Genomic DNA, 22,951 nt, shown 5'->3' with positions numbered 1-22,951 from the left:
CCTGGCCCTGTCAGAAACTCTCAAACATTCACTGATTTAAAGAACTAGCCTATGATGTGCTCTGAACACACAATCTGGAGTTATTTGCCTTAAAGGGTTTGAAAAGGAATATTTAAAAGGAAGGGGTCTGAGCACACTCAGGGCTTTTACCACCGATCTCTTGAGTGACTGGAGTGACAGCTAGGCCAACCAAGATGCCTAAGCTTCCTCAGCTCTGTCATAGTAATCCTTAGTTGAAGGGTAAGGAGCTGCAGGCAGTAAGTCTGGAGCCATAGCTATCTTGCAGTGAAGGGTAAAGAAGGCCTCTGAACCCACAAGACATTTTGTGCAGCAAAAAGCTGGCCTCCATTAGGTTACATAAACAGATGCCTGAAAGCATTTTAAAATCCCTCTCTGGAGCTTTTTAGAATAAAGTCGACAAATAGTATTGATTACTTTCCACTATTATTGCTTAATTGCTTTAAATTAGTGTCCATAAGTAAATGTTCCTTGCAATCGGTATGGAGGTGTAGAAAACATGCCAAACATAAATACATAAAAAAACACATTACAAGGTACAGTACAATGTTCAGTCCAATGTACTAATGTGTACATTAAATGGCTAGTTTCTCCACAGCTGATTGACCCAGTCCCAAAGAAAGAAAATGTAACTTTCTGACCCTTTCCGGACATGTTGCCTACACAGTAACCTTTGCCCTTCTCAACCTTCTCTGCCACACCCATCCCCACTCCCATCTAGACTAAGAATGGACACTAACGACCAAAGTGCTATTAAATCAGTGACAGGGAAACGCTGTGCATGGGGCCTCAAGCAAACTGCTGTCAGGCTAAACTAGTCCAGATACTAGACTAATTAAGAAAAAAAGGATACAATACTAAAGGTCTAATCACACAAAGGGACATGCACAATATCAATACTTATACATTTATTGAATAGCTACATCTGTGCATTTTAGAGTAATTCACTAATTACGGAATTCCATTTGAAACAATGTAGATTAACATCGCTGAAACGATTTCATGCAAATGTACCCAATAAACTGTTGTTGGAATCCACGTCACTCTGTCTAGTAATAAGACCAAGTGTAGAGCCATAACACTATAGAGGATGCACAAACGTGTTGGTGTTCCATCCAAAAACTGGTGCGAATGAATGACTTCAGAGCTAACAATCAGTGTTTATCCCCACTACAAATTGACTACAATTCTTGAACACATCCTAATTACAGAGTAGAGTGTTCTACAAACCCAGATTGGATTATATTTCATCATGTTAACATCAGTGCAGATAATCCAAGCATTTTGAAACTCTCCGCCTCAGTGACAATGCTGGTTTGTATGAAGACAGAGGCGTTTCTGTCATAAATCAGTGCATGGTGGCTCTAGTTAGATAAGCAGTCTGGAGCCTCTCTCTTTGACACATTAACCAATCTGTAATGCATGCATTTCCCTTTATGGTTCCACAGAGAAAGAACGAGAGAGCTAGCTTTTCCCCCCCGACTCATGCCACCGATAAAAACTGTGACACACCCTATTTTCAAGTCAAATTGGATCCCTATTTGCAAAGCCACCACATGCCTATTTGCCTGTGCAGCCATTTTCTTTCCACAAGCCTTTCTCTGATTCAACCCCATCAATTCAAACCATCCCAGCAGGCACAATGGTATTGGCATTTGCCAGTTTAAGGGCCTTGCTACTTGACTGCACTGTTGAATGCAGTATTATAATATTTGTATTTTGTATTTGTATTTATTAGGGATCCATGGCAGCAGCTTCTCTTCCTGGGGTCCAAACACATTAAAGCACTTACATTACATATAAAACAGAAGATAAAACAGAACATCATATAACATTATTACACCACTACATATCTACAAAACAAAATGTACAATACAAAATGTATAATACCACCATACAACTGTTACAACAAATATTGCAATGTATGCGTATGCGTGTGTCTGTACCTTTGCGTGTGTCTCTTTACAGTCCCTGATGTTCCAAAAGGTGTATTTTTACCTGTTTTTTAAAATCTGATTCTACTGCTTGCATCAGTTACCTGATGTGGAATAGAGTTCCATGTAGTCATGGCTTTATGTAGTACTGTGCACCTCCAATAGTCTGTTCTGGACTTGGGGATTGTGAAGAGACCTCTTGTCTTGTGGGGGTATGCATGGGTGTCCAAGCTGTGTGCTAGTAGTTTAAACAGACAGCTCTGTAGATTCATCATGTCAACACTTCTTACAAAAACAAGTTGTGATGACGTCAATATCTCTTTCACTTTGAGCCATGAGAGATTGACATGCATATCATTCATGTCAGCTCTTCGTGTACTTTTAAGGGCCAGCAGTGCTGCACTGTTCTGAGCCAACTGAAATGTTCCTAAGTCCCTCTTTGTGGCACCTGACCACAATACTGAACAGTTGTCTAGGTGTGACAAAACCAGGGTCTGTAGGACCTGCATTGTTGACAGTATTGTTAAGAAGGCATAGCAGCGCTTTATTGATGGACAGACTTTATGGACAGATCTTAGCTACCGTTGTATCAATATGTTTGGTTTGTAAAGACAGGACGCATGAGATATTTACTTTTTCTCTACATTTCCCTTATATACTCTCACAAGCCCATTACTCTGTTGGAACTAATTATTCCAACTTCTAGGTCACTTCACCTTTCAGTCACATAGACTACACTGAGTGTACAAAACATTAGGAACACCTGCTCTTTCCATCACATAGACAGACCAGGTGAATCCAGGTGAAAGCTATGATCCCTTATTGATGTCACTTGTTAAATCCACTTCAATCAGTGTAGATGAAGGGGAGGAGACAGGATAAGCCTAGAGACAATTGAGACATGAATTGTGTATGTGTGCCATTCAGAGGGTGAATGGGCAAGACAAAATATTGAAGTGTCTTTGAACGGGGTATGTTAGTAGGTGCCAGGCACACTGGTTTAAGTGTGTCAAGAACTGCAACGTTGCTGGGTTTTTCATGCTCAACAGTTTCCCGTGTGTAAAAAGAATGGTCTACCACCCAAAGGACATCCAGCCAACTTGACACAACTGTGGAGTCACCATGGGCCAGCATCCATGTGGACGCTTTCAACACCTTGTAGAGTCCACGCCCCAACAAATTGAGGCTGTTTTGAAGGCAAAGGGGGCTGCAAATCAATATGAGGAATGTTCCTCATGTTTTGTACACTCAGTGTATATTCTGTAACTAAATAGTTCAGCCGGAGCATATTAATACTCTGTAACCATAGTGATAGTTTATGGTAACTTGCTTTAAAAAAAGAGTAAATCTAAAGGGTTACATTTAGAAATGCCAAACCTAAACCCTGGAGTAAACTGAATAAAGCTGTTCTATCTTGTCTCATTCATTTGCAAGATATTCATCAGGCGTGGGATTTCTCTGTGAGCTCCTTGCAGTTTTGGAAAGGGTGATTTTTACCATATACGGAATTGTCATGCATAATCCCCTTATCACTTCCATCTAAGTAACTCAAGTGTTGAATTAACTTGACACTTTTACAGTGGAACGAACAATACGTTTTTGACACTAATGGTGCAGTGGAAACTGGTCTAAAAGGAGTGAACAAATATAAACGCGATTGAGATGTTGTAAAAGATGAATACAGGCAGTGTGATGCCAACAGTCCCATTTGATTAAGCCCAGTCTTTTCTCCATCTTGGATTCAGCAATATTCCATGTAACAAAGGGCCTAGCAAGTGAAGCAATCAAGCCCAACCTTCCACTGAAAAGAAGCTGCAGCACTTGATCCCATAGCAAGGAGTTGAGTTGCTTGATGAACCACTGAATTATTAGATGATTTGTCTGTTAATTGCTTCTACATCATTTTACAGCTGTGTGTAATGAAACGAATTACAGCCGTGCACAGTTATTGGCCTATGCCACAAATCAGAATAAACATGTACACACATGTTTCGCAAGATACCAATTTGGTAAGAGAGTCTTAAGAATAAATGACGTTGGGAGTGACTAGTGGGAGGTATGGGTCGGGAGACTGAGTGGGAGGGAGGGTTGGGTCTTACTGAGATAAGAGAAGTGGTTGTTAACCTGTGATTCACAGTAGTCTGAATGTCGACTCTATGGCTGCATCCCAGCCCTGATCACATACTGTGGAACATTCAGGAAAACCTGTAAACCACTTCCTGTCCTAGCCTTCCCTACTTATGACCAACCTGTGTATCTTATATCAATTAATGAGAACAGGTGAAGCAGTGTAAAATGTGATTAATTAACCCCGCTTTTCTCAAAAGCCAAGTGATACTATTTTATGTCTATTTAATTCAGTATGATCATGCCAGAACAAGCCTTAACCTTTAAAGTAGGCGCTTGTCTTTATTTTGATTTTGGGCAGTAATCCTAACATAACTTTACACTACTTCCTCTTGCCTCAGGCTTAACTGGGTGGCATTTAGCATTTGCGTGCTTAGAGCCTTGCAAGCTTTGGCAACGTGCCTCTACACGAAGTAAAACAACTTTTGAAGTGTAGATGGAACAAGAACTGGTGACACAGTCAACGGAGCATTGTAACTGACACGGTCGGTTGAATTAAGGAATGTATGCAATACCTGACCTTTCCACGCTAAACGGGAGATTTTCACTGTTTTTTATGCATGGTGAATTCATCCACCCACAGTGTTATGCAAGCAATCAAAGTGAGAGCCAGATGCTTTTCACCTCGCAGATAAGAAAAACAGATGGGTGAGCTTTAAGGATGACGCTACAAGCTATTTCTTCCCACAGAAGGCACAGCCAGGCCTCCTACAAAAACAGATCAGCTAACCCTGGTCTACGTCTAATCTAAAAATGAACACATAAAACAGCATGTACACAATGGTACATTGTTTGGTTCGCATACACACATAAAACGAGAGAGAGAGTTTGTGTGTGTATGAGGGGGACATTTTTGCTGGTCCATGGCAACTTGGATTGCTGATAAGATTTACTACAGCACTGATAAAGAAGACCATCTCTGGTCTTTTATGATTTGAACAATTACAGTATCAAATCAAAATCAAATCAAATGTATTTATATAGCCCTTCTTACATCAGCTGATATCTCAAAGTGCTGTACAGAAACCCAGCCTAGAACCCCAAACAGCAAGCAATGCAGGTGTAGAAGCACGGTGGCTAGGAAGTACTCCCTAGAAAGGTCAAAACCTAGGAAGAAACCTAGAGAGGAACCAGGCTATGAGGGGTGGCCAGTCCTCTTCTGGCTGTGCCGGGTAGAGATTATAACAGAACATGGCCAAGATGTTCAAATGTTCATAAATGACCAGCACGGTCAAATAATAATAATCACAGTAAATGTCGAGGGTGCAGCAAGTCAGCACCTCAGGAATAAATGTCAGTTGGCTTTTCATAGCCGATAATTAAGAGTATCTCCAGCACTCCTGCGGTCTCTAGAGAGTTGAAAACAGCAGGTCTGGGACAGGTAGCACGTCCGGTGAACAGGTCAGGGTTCCATAGCCGCAGGCAGAACAGTTGAAACTGGAGCAGCAGCACGGCCAGGTGGACTGGGGACAGCAAGGAGTCATCATGCCAGGTAGTCCTGAGGCATGGTCCTAGGGCTCAGGTCCTCCGAGAGAGAGAGAAAGAAAGAGAGAAAGAGAGAATTAGAGAGAGCATACTTAAATTCACACAGGACACCGGATAAGACAGGAGAAGTACTCCAGATATAACAGACTGACCTTAGCCACCCGACACATAAACTACTGCAGCATAAATACTGGAGGCTGAGACAGGAGGGGTCAGGAGACACTGTGGCCCCATCCGATGATACCCCCGGATAGGGCCAAACAGGAAGGATATAACCCCACCCACTTTGCCAAAGCACAGCCCCTACACCACTAGAGGGATATCTTCAACCCCCAACTTACCATCCTGAGACAAGGCCGAGTATAGCCCACAAAGATCTCCGCCACGGCACAACCCAGACAGGAAGATCACGTCAGTGACTTAACCCACTCAAGTGACGCACCCCTCCTAGGGACGGCATGAAAGAGCACCACTAAGCCAATGACTCAGCCCCGGGTTAGAGGCAGAGAATCCCAGTGGAGAGAGGGGAACCGGCCAGGCAGAGACAGCAAGGGCGGTTCGTTGCTCCAGAGCCTTTCCGTTCACCTTCACACTCCTGGGCCAGACTACACTCAATCATATGACCCACTGAAGAGATGAGTCTTCAGTAAAGACTTAAAAGTTGAGACAGAGTCTACGTCTCTCACATGGGTAGGCAGACCATTCCATAAAAATGGAGATCTATAGGAGAAAGCCCTGCCTCCAGCTGTTTGCTTAGAAATTCTAGGGACAATTAGGAGGCCTGCGTCTTGTGACCATAGCGTACGTGTAGGTATGTACGGCAGGACCTAATCGGAAAGATAGGTAAGAGCAAGCTCATGTATTGCTTTGTAGGTTAGCAGTAAAACCTTGAAATCAGCCCTTGCCTTTACATGGAAGCCAGTGTAGTGAGGCTAGCAATGGACTAATATGAACACATTTTTTGGTTCTAGTCAGGATTCTAGCAGCCATATTTAGCACTAACTGAAGTTTATTTAGTGCTTTATCCGGGTTCCCAGAAATTAGAGCATTGCAGTAGTCTAACCTAGAAGTAACAAAAGCATGGATAAATTTTTCTGCATCATTTTTGGACAGAAAGTTTCAGATTTTTGCAATGTTACGTAGACGGAAAAAAGCTGTCCTTAAAACAGTCTTGATATGTTCGTCAAAAGAGAGATCAGGGTCCAGAGTAACGCCGGGGTCCTTCACAGTTTTATCTGAGACGACTTTACAACCATCAAGATTCATTGTCAGATTCAACAGAAGATCTCTTTGTTTCTTGTGACCTAGAACAAGTATCTCTGTTTTGTCCGAGTTTAAAAGTATAACGTTTTCAGCCTTCCACTTCCTTATGTCTGAAACACAGGCTTCTAGCGATGGCAATTTTGGGGCTTCACCATGCTTCATTGAAATGTACAGCTGTGTGTCATCCGCATAGCAGTGAAAGTTAACATTATGTTTTCGAATGACATCCCCAAGAGGTAAAATATATAGTGAAAACAATAGTTGTCCTAAAACGGAACCTTGAGGAACACCGAAATGTACAGTTGATTTGTCAGAGGACAGAGACAAACTGATATCTTTCCGACAGATAAGATCTAAACCAGGCCAGAACTTGTCCGTGTAGACCAATTTGGGTTTCCAATCTCTCCAAAAGAATGTGGTGATCGATGGTATCAAAGGCAGCACTAAGGTCTAGGAGCACGAGGACAAATGTAGAGCCTCGGTCTGACGCCATTAAAATTTACCACCTTCACAAGTGCAGTCTCAGTGCTATGATGGGGTCTAAAACCAGACTGAATCAGAATCATAAAACACGGGACTAGATGTTGAAACTGTCCATTGTGCCAATAGATGGTATGCACTCACATGGGATTTGCCGTGATGTTGACAGAGTGGCATGGGAGGTTTATTTCTTAGACTGGGTTAAGATGTCAATTTTGGGACACATCCTCAGTAGTGTGCCTTCGAATCAGTGGGTGTTTCGGCCTTTAATCACTAAACACCCTCATCAAAGGTGGCCAGCTAAAGGGTGATCAAGCCTTAGCTTGTGTCCCATGCCCAATTAAGATTTCCCACGGGACTATGCAAGGCAGGGGCGTCCTCTTCCCTGAGCCAGCCCTATAGCTGACCTCATACCTCATATGCCCTCCTCAAGTTGGATGGATCTGAATTGGGTTCTCAGGTGGGGGTGGGGGGGGTCATGAAATTATAGCCCAGCAAGGGTCCTTCCGTTTGATCCAGATCCACTGGCTGCCTCTTTCAGCTGCTTGAAAAACTGCTCTGACGGTCTGCCGCAGAGCCTGTCCATGGATTCCAAGTTCTTTCAGCAACCTGATGGTAGAAGAAGCCACGAATCCTCTGCATCCCACTTCAACTGGCCAGACTTTTGCATTCCAGCCACGCTGAGTTGCGTCTGCTGCCAACTCTGTGTAACGCAGTTTCTTATGCTCGTAGGCCTCTTCAACAGAGTTTTCCCACGGGACTGTGAGCTCTATGATGTACACAGCCTTTCGTGAAGGGGACCAGAGTACCATGTCTGGCCTAAGGTTGGTAGAAGCAATCTCAGGTGGAAAAATGAGTTGCTGGCCAATATCGACAAGCATCTTCCAGTCCCGGGCCATGCCTAGGTGTCCAGTTTCTGGCTTTGTAGGAGCATGCCTGGGCCTTTTCTGTCCCTCCCGGATGAATGTTGTTGTTTTGACGGGATTGCTTGTTTTTGGAGGTAATGAATTGGTTGCTCTCCTCTTGGTCTCAAGTGCTGCAGCCAGGCTCTTGAGGACCTGATTGTGCCTCCAGGTGTAGCGGCCTTGTGAGAGGCTGGTCTTGCAACCTGTCATTATATGCCTGAGAGTCGCTGGAGCTGGGCAGAGGGGGCAGGTCGGGTCCTCGCCATACCATTGATGTAGGTTTTTTGGTGATGGAAGCACATCATAAACAGCTCTTATGATGAAGCTGATGTTGCTTGCCTCCATTTGCCAAAGCTCACTCCAGTTGATCTTTCTCCTCTCCAGGCCTTCCCACCGCGTTCATTGCCCTTGTTTAGCAAGAGAGACAGCCTTTGCACTTCTTGCAGTCTCCTCCTGTCTGCGCACCTCCTCGACCACCAGCTTCCTGCTGTCACGTTCCTGACCTATTTCTGTTAGTTTGTTATGTGTGTTAGTTGGTCAGGACGTGAGGTTGGGTGGGCATTCTATGTTTTCTGTTTCTATGTTGGTTTATGGGTTGCCTGGTATGGCTCTTAATTAGAGGCAGGTGTTTGGCGTTCCTCTAATTAAGAGTCATATTTAGGTAGGCGTTTTCACAGTGTTCGTTGTGGGTGATTGTCTTCCGTGTCTGTGTCTGTACACCACGCGGGACTGTTTACGGTTTGTTCGATTTGTGTAGCCTATGTTTCCTATTCGTGCGTTCTTCTTGTTTTATGTAAGTTCATCGTCTAGGTCTGTCTACACGGTTTGTTGTTTTTGTTAGTTTAGTCAAGTTCGTGTTTTCGTTTAATAAAATATGTCATTTCACTACGCTGCGCCTTGGTTCCCTCAATACTCCTCCTCTTCAGATGAAGAGGAGGAGGACTGCCGTTACACCTGCGTTCAGATGTTGTTGCCTTATGGAACGTTGGTTTGCTTGCTGCCAGGCCAAAGCCTCCTCTTCCATGCTGGATATTCCCCACAATGTCTTGGTGTCTCATGGCTGATATTGCTTGCTGCACAGCCTTGGATGATGTCCATTTCCGTCCAGTTTGTAGGGGAGGTGCAGCCTTGCTGATGGTCTGGTCTTTGGAGTCCTTCAATGTCATCTGAAGTCTTACTTTAGAGCACTTGTACTCCTCCGTTAGACTTGTAAGAGGTAGTTCAAGGACCCCTTTGCCATAGAGACCGATGTTACTCAGGCATCGTGGGACACCCAGCCATTTCTTCACGTATGAGGTAATGGTTCGCTCCATCTTCTCCACTGTTGTTATTGTGACCTCATAGACGGTGAGTGGCCACATTACCCGGGGGAGAAGTGCAAACTGTAGGCACCAAAGCTTGAGCTTCCCAGGCAGTAGGGTCTTGTTGATGTTCTCAAGTCCGTCTGCGATGTCCTGTCTTACTTGCTGCACTTGATCTTTATCTCGGAGGCTTTCGTTGTACCATCTACCCAGGCTCTTGACGGGTTGCTCAGACACCGTTGGTATCGGGTCATCTCCAATGCAGAACCTCACATCTTTAAGCTGTCCCTTGACTATGGTGATGCTTCGAGATTTGCTTGGGTTGATTTTCATCCGGGCCCACTTGATGTTATCCTGCAGTTTTGCAAGTAGCCGCCTGGTGCATGCTGCAGTGGTGGTCAGTGTAGTCATGTCATCCATGTATGCTCGGATAGGTGGGAGACGGAGCCCTTCCTTAGTTCTCTCACCGCCGACCACCCATCTCGATGCCCTGATGATGACTTCCATGGCCATAGTGAAGGCCAGAGGTGAAATTGTACAGCCTGCCATTATGCCCACTTCCAAGCGCTGCCATGTTGTTGTGAAGTCATGTGTTGTGAAACACAATTGCAGGTCTTGGAAATAGGCCTTTACCAGTGTAGTGATGGGTTCTGGTACGTGGAAAAAGTTGAAGGATTCCCAGAGGAGTTCATGGGGAACTGAGTCAAAGGCATTGGCCAGGTCGAGGAAGATGACATAGAGGTCTCTCTTGTCTTTCTTAGCTGTTTGGATCTGGTGCCAAATCATACTAGTATGTTCCAGGCAACCAGAGAAACCAGGAATGCCTGCTTTCTGTACAGATGTATCAATGTAATTGTTCCTTTCCAGGTAAGTGGACAGCCTCTGTGCTATTATACTGAAAAAGATCTTCCCTTCGACGTTGAGAAGGGAGATTGGTCGGAATTGACTGATGTCTGTCGCATCCTTCTCTTTCGGGATTAGCACACCACCAGCCCTTCGCCATGCCTTTGGTATTATTTCCTTCTGCCACACTATCCTCATGAGCCTCCAAAGAAAGCGTAGAACATCCGGGGCGTTCTTGTAGAGCTTATATGGTACTCCATTAGGCCCAGGAGCCGAGGCCGCTCTTGCTCGTCGGACAACGTTCTCTACTTCCTTCCATTTTGGAGGGTCAGTGTCCAGATTGAATTCTGGTGGTTGAATAGGTGGGATGTCATGTGGGATGATTATCTGCTCATGCCTTTTCGTGTCCTGGTGGACCTTTTCCAGATGTTCTTCCAGTTCTGGCTTTGGAGTTTTTAGGATTCCGCACTTTTCCTTTGCGAAGAGGTCTTTGACAAACTTAAAGGGGTTTTTATAGAACCGTGTTCTTGAGTGTTCCTTCTTCCTACGAAGTTTCCTTAAGTTTTCCGCTCTTCGCAAGGTTGCCAGCCGACATTTGATGTCTGCTTGGAGTAGCATGAGACCTTCTCTCTCTGCATCAGAGGCCTTCTTCCACTGCTTTCTCAGCTGCCTTCTCTCTCTGACAAGTATCTCGATCTCTTGCTGCCTCCTAGATTTGGCTGGCGCGGGTGGTGTCTTGCCACTTCTCCTTTCGTTTACTCCAAAGCGCTCTTTTCCGTAGTGGTAGATAATGTCTCCCATCCTTTCAAGCTTTTTCTCTGCTGTTCCTACCTGTTGTTCCAAGATTTTTGTCAGGTCGTTGTTGATTGTTTCCCACTCTCTCTTTTCAACAGCTTGGGGCCACTTCACACTCGGTCTGTGCCCTTTGACCTTTTCCTCTTTTAGAGGTCTCTGTGGTTGGGTGAGTTCATCCACCGGCATTTCTGTGCTTGTGTTATCCTCCTCCGTTACAGGGGTGCTGATGCTCTGCGAACTTTGGTTTGCGTCCCGTCGCTGTGCTTCATTCGACTGATTTGACTGGCTGCTTCGTAAGAAGTACTGGTCAATGCGAGGTCCCTGTCTCTGCTCTACCAAGCACCTTTTCCTCCCTTGATGGATCCTTAACCCCCTTGCCAATGTTACTCTCTCCCAACCACAGCTGCACACCTGAAGTGTGTGTCCTGCTGCTGTTATGGTTGTCTCATGTGCTGTGTTCCTATTCGTAGTCGTTTCCATTCCTGGGTCCGTAGCCGTGTGATCAGTTGTTGAGCCATCTTGCGCCCCAGCTCTCGCAGGCTCTAGGGGTATGTTCCTTTGTTGACTTTCAGTAGCACTTAGCGGGTGTCTCCAACATACTGAAGCAGCGTCGGAGACTGCCAACATGGGTAGCTAGCCCATTACAGCCACATTGGGCATTTCGTATACATTGTTTGTCTTCAGGAAGACAGTGAGTTGCTGCGCAACAGCTTTTTCTAAAATATTTGAGAGGAATGGAAGATTCGATATAGGCCGATAGTTTTTTTTATATTTTCTGTGTCAAGGTTTGGCTTTTTCAAGAGAGGCTTTATTACTTGGCTTTATTACAGTATCATGATTGAGTAGGCTATTTGGCATCTGGTGTCAAAATGTCCCCAGTCCATTGTCCCCAGTCCATGTGCAACTGTTTGGGATAATAGTTAACAGTAGTGAACCTCTCTCTCCGGGATTTTCCTACATCATGTTTGCCTTTTTGAGAATGAAGCCTGAGAAGTTTGGTTTAACATGCTAAACCTTAACCAGGGATTGCACATGTTAAAAGTTAATTTAGCGGGCCCCAATACAGAGCCTTGGGGAACACCAATAATCAAATCATGTCCGTCCATGATGCCTAATTATTTTCAATAAAATCACTTCTGTTCTGGCACAGCTTAAATACACTGAAGCGGAAGCCGCACCAGTCTGCACAACTAATTCACAAGTTGTAATAAAGAACATTCATCGGACAAAAGAATAGCTCTAACCCCACAGACATCCTTACCAGTAGCGTGTGAGTTTGCGATAGCTCATGTACAGTACCAGTCAAAAGTTTGGACACACCTACTCATTCAAGGGATTTTCTTCATTTTTACAATTTTCTACATGGTAGAATAATAGTGAAGACATCAAAACAATGAAATAACACTTATGGACAAGATTGTGCGAAGCTGTCATTAAGGCAAAGGGTGGCTACTTGAGAATCTCAAATATTAAATATATTTTGATTTGTTTCACACTTTTTTGGTTACTACATGATTCCATATATGTTATCCATATATAGTTTTGATGTCTTCACTATTATTCTACAACGGAGAACATTTTTTAAATAAAGAGAAACCCTTGAATGAGTAGGTGTGTCCAAACTTTTGACTGGTACTGTACATCTCCTTTAAAGTCACCCAATTGTCCTACCAAGCAAACTGCAGTACTGAATCATCATCCCCAGTTCATTGGTCATCCTTTGGCAATGGAGTGGCTATGACACCACAGGCATGATTGAGGTTTATACAGGTGCAGAGAGAGAGAAACCTCCCACCACAGAGATTCTGAACAGACAGGTTTCATCTTTAACTTCTGTCTGTCATTGACTAATTTGCATTTGACACTGGTGTCACTTCAAACGAAGTCGTTTGATGTGAAGCGTCATTCCCATGCTGTATACCTCTCAATCACAATGACTTGTACTGTCATCAAGTTCAGCCTGATCTTTTTTATGTGTCAGTATAGCGTCAGGCAAGGTTTCGCAACTGTTTCAAATTCTCATTTGAACGGTCATGTTGAACAATAGCATTATTTAACAGTAATAAGAAGCAGCCTTCAATGCACATTAAATCGCCTTAACCCACACAGAACTCCGCTACTTCATTGTTTGTTGTTTGAGTGTGGGGTGAAAGAATGGCATGTGACAAATGGCATGTAATTAACACACACAGGCTGCTTTTGTGCCTATGTTCTTTTGAGCTGTGTGTAAGGGGTGTGTTCATATTTGTTTATCCTGCCCTTTACATACCAAAAGTCAACTCCATACCAAGTCATGGACATTTTGATGATCCACCTCCAGGTGCTTCCAATCCCTCCCATTCATCTACTCCCATTCTGGCCTTGCCTCATGTCATCCCGGCCCTTTGATGAATGAACGAGTAGCTCAAGTCACTGCTCAATCATTCTATGCAACATCCTACTTCCTTACATCACTATGGTTTTAATTGCCTGAAATCGTATGTATCTAACCTTAAAAAATCGATCTACACATACAGAACTCAGTTATTATTATTGTAGGTGGAAGTATCAGCATACGATAGATTTCTGAGTGTAGAGAGCATGATGTTAAAAGCTCCAGTGTGGTGGAGAGAAATTACAGAAGTGTGTTGCAGCGACACATGGTGGCAGTGTGGAGTGTGTGGATAGCTCTGCAGTGTGCAGATGACAGTGTTACATAAGGGAAGTTATTTTTTATGGAAGTGGAGATGGCAGAAGTATATCTACAGCAGTGTTACAGGTCCTTTTCTGCATTAAAATGGAGCAGGAATTAATGAGAAAACTGCCCGTTTAAATGTGTTATTTTTATTGATGGACAAAAACAGGAAAACTGAAAAATGGCTAGATTTTTGTTATCTCGTTTTTGCATATAAACTAAAAAAACAAGTAGAAATTTAGATTTTCACATATGGATGGGATTAAATGTGGAATGCCTGTCATTGGCCAAATGCACAACCAACACTTCCTCCCAAGCGAAAAATATATATTTGAATACATTGAACAAAAATATAAACGCAACATGGTAAGTGTTGGTCCCATGTTTCATTAGCTTAAATATAAAATCCCAGACATTGAGGTAAAATTACCTTAATAATGAATCAACTGTCGTGCTAGAGGAAAAAAATCTAAATATGCACCCCTTGGGATTCCGAGGACCGAGTTTGGGAAACCCTGCATTATCTTATGAGTAGGCATAAGCTACGGACAATTGCATTTTATTGATGGCAATTTGAATGCGCAGGGATACCGTGAAGAGGTCCCGGAGGCCCATTGTCGTGCCATTAATCTGACGCCATCACCTCATGTTTCAGCATGATAATGCACGGCCGCATGTCGCAAGGTCCTGTACACAATTCCTGGAAGCTGAAATTTCCCAGTTCTTCCATGGCCTGCATACTCACCAGACATGTCACCCATATATGACAGCGTGATCCAGTTCTTGCCAATATCCATTAACTTGAAGAGGAGTGGGGAGTGGGACAACATTCCACAGTCCACAATCAACAGGCTGATCAACTCTATGCGAAGGAGATGTATCGTGCTGCATGAGGGAAATGTTGGTCACACCAGATACTGACTGGTTTTGTGATCCACTCCCCTACCTTATTTTTTAAGGTATCTGTGACCAACAGATGCATATCTGTGTTCCCGGTCATGTGAAATCCATAAATAAGGGCCTAATGAATGTATTTCAATTGACTGATTTCCTCATATGAACTGCAGTAACTCAGTAAAATCTTTGAAATTGTTGCATGTCATGTTCATATATTTTTTCAATGTATATTGTCAGAGTAGCTTCCCCAACACTGTTCATTCATGGCCTGAGCTCTGTAGTGTAGACAGTGCCTTACTACCTCACTAAACATGTCTTTTTTGTCAGCTGTTTAGACTGTGTCATTGGATTTAAATAGCAAGAGCCAACTAAGGGTGCGTTCGTAAATTCACTCAGTGTGCGCTCTGGGCGTTCCTAAATTCAGAGCATTGTCAGGAGCAGTTCAGAGCGCACACTGGACGCTCTGGCGGAGGAGTAGAGTTGATCAGAGCATTCTGACCTCACAACTGCAGTCAAGCACTCAAGCTAACTGGTTAAAGTTGGCTAGCTTGCTAGCTACTTCCAGACACAAATGAGAGAACGATTCACTCTGATCATTTCACTCAACTGTAGCAGAGCTGGTTAAGCTGTTTTCATGTTCATGTTCATGCTGCTGGAAGCAATTTAATTCATGTTTTTTTTTGCTGATGTTTACACTCAGACGAGAGTGCTCTGAAATCGGAGTAGATAGCCAGAGTGAATTTACGAACACACCCAAAGCCAGTTTGTCTCATGTTTGAATAAAGTAAAACTTTATTATAAGAACACTTTCAAATACACATTTGAAATGTATCACAATAAAACGAAATAAGATGAGAATAATATTTCAGAACAATTGTATTCATAAGTGTGAATTAATAACAGCAAAATATTTTCTTCATCATTAAAAACCATATAAAGTAATAAGTCATCAGAAGCTTTGATACATTGATTTCAAACTACTGAAATAAAATCTAAAAGTTATACTAACTTGCGTAAATGTGTCAAATGAGATGACTAGCTGACTCGCTCCACAACTGACTGGATCAATGTAAGTGTAAGCGCTTTACAAGGAAACCAAATCCAATGAGATGTGAGATTGAGATTGTTGAGATTGTTTGTTTGCGTAGAACAAATTCCATCACCCCTGCGTCCCTATAACTATGTCAGAGTATATTTCAGAACTTTATAGATTACTGTTCAAACAGAAAACTCAGGGCATTACTTACTCACAGCAATGATGAAAGGCACAGTAACAGGAATTATTGCAGACAGAGATCCTGTGAAAACACGTTTTCTAACATGGAGGTGCATTGTGATACTGGTTATTTCAAGGTATTAATGCTCATTTGATGGAATGCAATGTAATAGATATGTATTAACTATAAGTAGTGTGACTATTTGTCATTATGCCTTGCTCCTCTGTCCACTCAGAATGGCACACTGTCGTCATCAGTTTTACTGTTGTCTACAGTTTCTTCCACCAATGTCCTCACCCACCGCTGGACCCGAGGACTGGTGGCTGGGGAATGCAAAGTGAGAGAGACAGTGAAAGAGAATGAGAGAGGGAGCGAAGGAAAGAAAAAGAAAGAGACAGGATGAACTGAGAGATTGAGACGGTGAGAGAATGTACTGTGAAGAACACCCATGTATGTTATCAATCATAATCATTCGTCTTATATTGAATACGACTTTACAAGAACAGTCGAGCTGAAAATGTGTCTCTGTTAACCCACTTTGAAAACTGGGGTTCTCACCTGACACCTGTTTTGTGTAGGATTCCCGACGGACCTCCTGGGCCTTTTCTCTTTCTTTCACGGCAGCTGACATGGAGAGGGCAGCCATTTTACAGACGCTGATCCGCTCTCTGCCTCCACCGCCTCCGCTTCCTGTGTTCCTGATGGTCACTCTGCTGGGGCTGCTGGCTGGACCACCACTGCTGGTAATCACTCGACTACCCCCACTGCTGATCCTGACACCACCCTCTGTACTACTAATTCTCTGTCCACTAGTACCTGCACTACTGATCATATGTCCACTACCTCCACTTCCTGTGCTTCTGCTACTCAGTCTACCTCCACTTCCAGCACTACTGATCATATGTCCACTACCTGCACTACTTAGTCTACCTCCACTTCCTGTGCTTCTGCTACTCAGTCTACCTCCGCTTCCAGCACTACTGATCATGTGTCCACTTCCAGCACTGCTGATTCTTCCCTCACTTCCTGCCTTACTGATCTGTCCATTACTTCTACTATAAACCTTCCATTCTCCACTTCCTGCACTGCTAAGTCTACCAGTCCTTTCATTGCTCGCGTTTCTGTTAAACCGAGAGACACTTTCGGAATTCACATGGGTCCAGACTCCACTGCCGATACTATTACATTTACTTTGATCTCCACCACTGGTACCACTTATCTTTTGTCCACTACCTGGACCACTGAGTCTGCCTCCACTACCTGGACCACTAAGTCTGCCTCCACTACCTGGACCACTGAGTCTGCCTCCACTACCTGGACCACTGAGTCTGCCTCCACTACCTGGACTACTGAGTCTGCCTCCACTACCTGGACCACTGAGTCTGCCTCCACTACCTGGACCACTGAGTCTGCCTCCACTACCTGGACTACTGAGTCTGCCTCCACTACCTGGACCACTGAGTCTGCCTCCACTACCTGGACCACTGAGTCTGCCTCCACTACCTGGACCACTGAGTCTTCCTGTACCTCCACCATAAACCTTCCATTCTCCACTTCCTCCACTACTTGCACTAGTTACCATGTGTCCACTTCCTGCACTAGTTATCGTGTGTCCACTTCCTGCACTAGTTATCATCTGTCCACTTCCTGCACTAGTTATCATGTGTCCACTTCCTGCACTAGTTATCATGTGTCCACTTCCTGCACTAGTTATCATGTGTCCACTTCCTGCACTAGTTATCATGTGTCCACTTACCACATTATTCATCATATACCCACTTTCTGTCCTGCTGATCAAACCACCGCTGCCTACACTAGTCATACCTCCAGTACTTATCATGCTTCCACTTCTCATATCCCTGATGATCTCCACTGCACTTTCCACTGTGCTAGCTGGCACTTTTACCGCTACACCTGTGGCACTGCTGATCGATTTGTCACTTGCAGCGCTGCTAATCTGTACAACATTGGTGATCAGACCCCCATGTTCTGCACTGCTGATTGGAACTGGACCTTCCACTTTCTTCACCTGGATCACAGTTTCCTTAGCCTCGCTTACCATGCTATCAGCATTATCCCTGCCAGTTGTCTGAGACACGGATGGGAGCGAGACTACTACAGTTTCCACAGTGCTTATGTCACCTGTAGAGACGTGGTCAATCATTTGAACATCTCTGCTAATCATACCTTCCCTCTCCATCAAGGGGGTTTGAGCTCTGTAGTCCCTGTGGACAATTGGAACCTCAAATTCCACAGGGCTGGATGCCATTGATATTTCTGTGCTGATCATCTCAACCACACTTCTAGTCAGGTCATCAGTCTCATCAGCACTCTTCATTTCAACCACACTTGTTGTTATGACTGTGCTAGTCAGGTCACCACCCATAGCAATGTTTATCTGACCTCTACTCTCCTCACAGGTTGTTTGACCTTCATCTTCTGCATCACCAACTACAGCTGTGACTTCCAGCTCATCAACCGGTCCGACGCTTTCAACTCTGCTGCTCTCCACAGCGTCACTCTTTCTGGACACACAGCTTGTCTCCTCAATGATGGTTTCCTCTATAATAACATGCTCTCCGTGTTCAGCATTTATCATCTCAAATCTGTCTTCCGATTGGGTGATAATTACCTCTGTTGGCTGACTGCTTGGCCGAACCTCATTTTCTGTGATGTTTATCTCCAAGGAGCAGAGCTGTGCTCCAGCTTCAACACAGCTGATCTGGCTGCCATTTCCTCCACGGGTTATCTGAACAACACTTCCCAAAACACTCAGAACTCCACTGATCTGAGTTTCAATTTGACAGCTATTCATCTGACTCGTAACCTCCACGCTGTCAATCTGAGTCTCCTCACTTCTGAATTGTTTTTCTACCTCTGCTGAGATAGTTCGAGCATCACGCACAGTACTAACAATCTGATTTTCACTGCCAATGTTAGTCTCACTTTCCACACTTCTCTCCTGGATCTCAGTTTCCCTACATTTTATCTGACCTGTGCTTTTTACATCACTGACGCCAACCACCACTACGGCCTCCTCCCTGCTAACTTGTACTTTGTCATTGGCAATGCTTATCTCTTCTTCGTTCACCTTGCTAGCAGTCTGTCCTCCACAGTTAACGTTGGTAACATCAACATCACTACTAGTGATCTGAACAACTTCTGTGTCTTCAATCTGAGATGCATCTTCGCTAATCTGAGCTGTTGAGATAATCACACTGATATTATCAAGTGGTCTGTCATTGACTCTACTGACAGTGGTGGTTTTATTCTCAACGCTGCTCACAATGTGAGCTCTATGTTGTGCAGAGCTGGTGTTAGCGCTAGCTCCATGTTGTGCAGAGCTGGTGTTAGCGCTAGCTCCATGTTGTGCAGAGCAGGTGTTAGCGCTAGCTCCATGTTGTGCAGAGCTGGTGTTAGCGCTAGCTCCATGTTGTGCAGAGCTGGTGTTAGCGCTAGCTCCATGTTGTGCAGAGCTGGTGTTAGCGCTGCTCTCTGAATATCCAACCCGATGCCCACTTTCTAAACACTTGCTTTGGACTTCTTTTACAGTGTTAACCGGATTGGAAGTTTGTACACTCTGCACTGTTTTATCGGAGCCATTATACAGAAACACTTTCTGCACACAGGTAACCTGCTCCCCAATGGCTGCACCTACCACTTGTCCTCCGTTTTCTAAATTGCTTGAGGTCTCTCTTGAGGTCTCACTAATACTTGACACACTTGCTCTTGGTACACAAATTATTGGTACACTTGCTCTTGGTACACTAATGGAGGAACTCTGAATTGGCATGAAGACGTGTTGGAAGGCAGTTCCATTGCTCATTGCACAGTGAGACGTGACACTAGCCATGGCGTTGGAGCTTGATTTCCTGCTGAACAAAAATATCTGTCAGACCAGGCATGAATTTAGCTTCTGTCAAATCACCCGTTGCTCCCTTTTCTTGGGTAAATACTAGTGACAACCCTTTTCTTGGCCTTACCTGGCTCCCCCTCCATCCAGCAGTCTCCTGTACTCAGCAATCTCCCTCTCCAGCCTGGTCTTGATGTCCAGTAGCATCAGGTACTGGACAGCCTGCTGCTCTGTGGCTGTACATAGCTGCAGCAGCTCCTCCTCCAGGCTGTCTAAGTGCTGCTAAAGCCGACTAAGGTGAACACTGTATCGCTCGTTCACTTCCATCTCGTCCCTCTCCATTGACAGATTCTGTAAGCAAGTGAGTAAAGTGAAAGAGCAGCCGTTTTAAACCTGTAAATCTCTGATTCTGTCTCCAGAGTTTCAGTGCAACAAAAAATACTGGAAACTTCATTGTGTAAATTTTTGGGGCGTATGTGGTTTATTACCTGGGTCTCCAATAGCTGCAACTCCAGAGTTAGATCCTGGACTATTCGCTTTAGGTCACCTATCTCTGTCTGCCTGACCTCGGACCCATCGGAACAGACGGTCACCTGGGTCTTCATGCTGTCCACCTGAAGGGTCAAAACAAACATGGAGAATATCTTATCATATATTCTGTATCTATAACATCTTCAGGACTCGTGTTCTGAGTTCGTGTTGACAGTGGCCCACTTTGCTCTGAAACCAGCTCTCAGCCTCTGTTTTGTTCTTCAGGACCATCGCCCCACACTGCTCCCTTAGGCGACTCAGTTTCTCATTCAGGTCCACCGAGTGAGCACAGTCCATCTCCACGTTAACCAACCCAGACATCTGGGCCATCACTCCCTGCACTCCCTATACAGACACAGGAAATACAAACGTGGATGTCATTGTTGTTTCCAAAAGCTCTGAAACAACATTGACAATAGAAAATCAATGCTAACAGTATGTGCTGTAATGGTACTAGACCTATGGAACCATACAATAAAAAAAATGTCATTGAAACAGTAACAGCATAAGGAACCCACCTCCTCATGATTGCTCTTGAGGAGGTCCATTTCCTCTAGGTGTCCATCCAGTTGGATGTGCAGATCTCCTTCCCTATAGATTAACTCATGCTGAATACTCTGCAGGTGGCTCAGCTCTGCCTCCGCTGCCAAGAGACGCCTCTCCTCCTGTTCACACCTATACCAGACAGCAGATGAACTTTAGAGAGAGAGTGTGTGTGTGTGTGTGTGTGTGTGTGTGTGTGTGTGTGTGTGTGTGTGTGTGTGTGTGTGTGTGTGTGTGTGTGTGTGTGTGTGTGTGTGTGTGTGTGTGTGTGTGTGTGTGTGTGTGTGTGTGTGAATTTCATTCTTGTCCATACACGTGTGACCTTTCAAAGATCACATGAGCAAGGAAAAGAATGCAATTTACTTGTGACCAAAGTTTATGCCCTTGTTTGCGTAATCCTTCCTGGTGGACCCACAGGACACAGTGGTTCCACACATATACACTATAAACAAACTAACTTGTATTTATAGTCATAGACTTCCAGTTGAGCATTGGCGACCTGCAGCCTGAGTTGGCCATGGGTTGTGTACCAGTCAGAAATCTATGGGAGAAACAGATAGGCAGAAGATAATATCTTTCATTAGCATGTTTACTATCAATCTTTGTCATTGCAAGTCAGTGATGCAGTTAAACTGTTCCAATGAAATTAGTCATCTAACATTTTATTTTAAGAGCACATGCACATGCACTCAAGTCAAAACCTGACATAAAAGGACTGTGCCAAGACCTTAGCCTTTTTAAATGTTTTCCCCATGAGATGTTGGCTGTATCCCACAACTCTCTTACACCTTCCTTCCCACTGGGCACACACTGGCTGAATCAATGTTGTTTCAGCATCATTTCAATGAAATTACATTGAACCAACGTGGATTAGATGTTGAATTGACCTTTGTGCCCAGTGGGTTCCTTCCTTCGCTTATTTGCTTTCCCTTCTTCCCACTACTGTTTGCTGAAAGGATGGGATAGAATTCTATATCTGTCAAGTCTTTTCTAAATCAGAGGTTACAGGTCACAAAGGAACAGGAGAATGAGTCTGTTCACAAGATGATGCTTAAGAGGAGAATGAAAATGAGGAGAAGGTGAACTTGGGAAGGTGTTCAGTGATAGGTCCCCATGTAGGTCTACCTGGTTCTGAAGGTTATCGATCATCGCCAAGTGTTCACCCATGTCTTTACAGTCACCAAGGGAGCTTCTCTCCAGATGTTCCTTGATCTGTAGCTCAAGCTGTGCGTTGGCTGCCTCTAGTTGGTGTACCTGAGCCACACACATCAACATAGAGCCTCACACATTCATACAACACACATCCTAGGTAGGCTTCTCACTGTTTTAGCCACTAAGAGAGGAATCACACCAGAGCAACTGACGGCCGAGTGTATTTAAATTAAAAGGCAGAGTGTACTTAAAAGCAGTGGGTGGCCGTCGCATCTGACCAGAATATCGTCCTTAGATTTCAGTTAATTTCTCAACGAATATACAACTAACTTTCTCCTAACATCACAAAAAAGAAAACCCCACATTTGTAAAAGGAAATTATTTCAGCTGAGCCGTTTGAAAAAACGATTAAGTGAAAAGGTATCTCATTTACCTTTTCCAGGTAGGAGGCGAAGCGATCGTTAAGACCTTGCATATTCTCCCTCTCATTGACGCACAGGGAGTTTGAGACATTGGTGACGCTCACAGGGACACTTGATGCATATTCCATTGAGATGCGGGTTCCATATCCTCCCGCACCACTGCAAACGCTGTTCCAGCGTCCCCCTCTGTGGTCATGGGAGAGCCGGTTAGCGCCACTGGCAAGGTACACCTGCCAGGGTGCCATCTCCTGCGCATATGCTGCCATGACTACTGTCAACACAACTCCAACCTGGGATCTGATGTGATGCTATGAAGGGCTTTTGTTAACTGTGCAAACTGCAAAGAGATTACATATATGTATCTATTGAAAGCAATTGTAGGTGTGATGAAACCCTGCCCACTATAGGCCTACAGATCTACAAAAAACATTTGTGGGCATGTCTAGGGTGGAATTATGTTTTCTTCTGTCTTTCAAATGTAAATTGGATGGTTCTGGAGGCAGGATCACAG

General features: G+C 44.2%; 2 protein-coding genes across 2 annotated transcripts; both read right to left on the bottom strand.

The window, feature by feature from the left end:
• Positions 1–16,170: 16,170 nt before the first annotated feature.
• Positions 16,171–19,792, bottom strand: LOC129867497 (uncharacterized). Its single transcript, XM_055940953.1, has 2 exons — positions 16,498–19,792; positions 16,171–16,262 (listed from the first exon to the last, which is right to left on the bottom strand). Exons 1-2 carry the CDS (start codon positions 19,790–19,792, stop codon positions 16,171–16,173), a joined length of 3,387 nt encoding a protein of 1,128 aa, XP_055796928.1.
• Positions 19,793–19,918: 126 nt separating this feature from the next.
• LOC129867493 (keratin, type I cytoskeletal 50 kDa-like) lies at positions 19,919–22,706 on the bottom strand. The gene is made up of 7 exons (XM_055940943.1): positions 22,452–22,706; positions 21,992–22,120; positions 21,325–21,407; positions 20,842–20,998; positions 20,507–20,668; positions 20,281–20,406; positions 19,919–20,074 (listed from the first exon to the last, which is right to left on the bottom strand). Exons 1-7 carry the CDS (start codon positions 22,704–22,706, stop codon positions 19,919–19,921), a joined length of 1,068 nt encoding a protein of 355 aa, XP_055796918.1.
• Positions 22,707–22,951: the final 245 nt, after the last annotated feature.

The sequence above is a fragment of the Salvelinus fontinalis genome, chromosome 2, assembly GCF_029448725.1.
Source record: "Salvelinus fontinalis isolate EN_2023a chromosome 2, ASM2944872v1, whole genome shotgun sequence".
In the NCBI taxonomy this organism is placed as follows: domain Eukaryota; kingdom Metazoa; phylum Chordata; class Actinopteri; order Salmoniformes; family Salmonidae; genus Salvelinus; species Salvelinus fontinalis.
The sequence above is the reverse complement of the archived record's forward strand: the minus strand, read 5'-3'. Positions and strand labels throughout refer to the sequence as shown.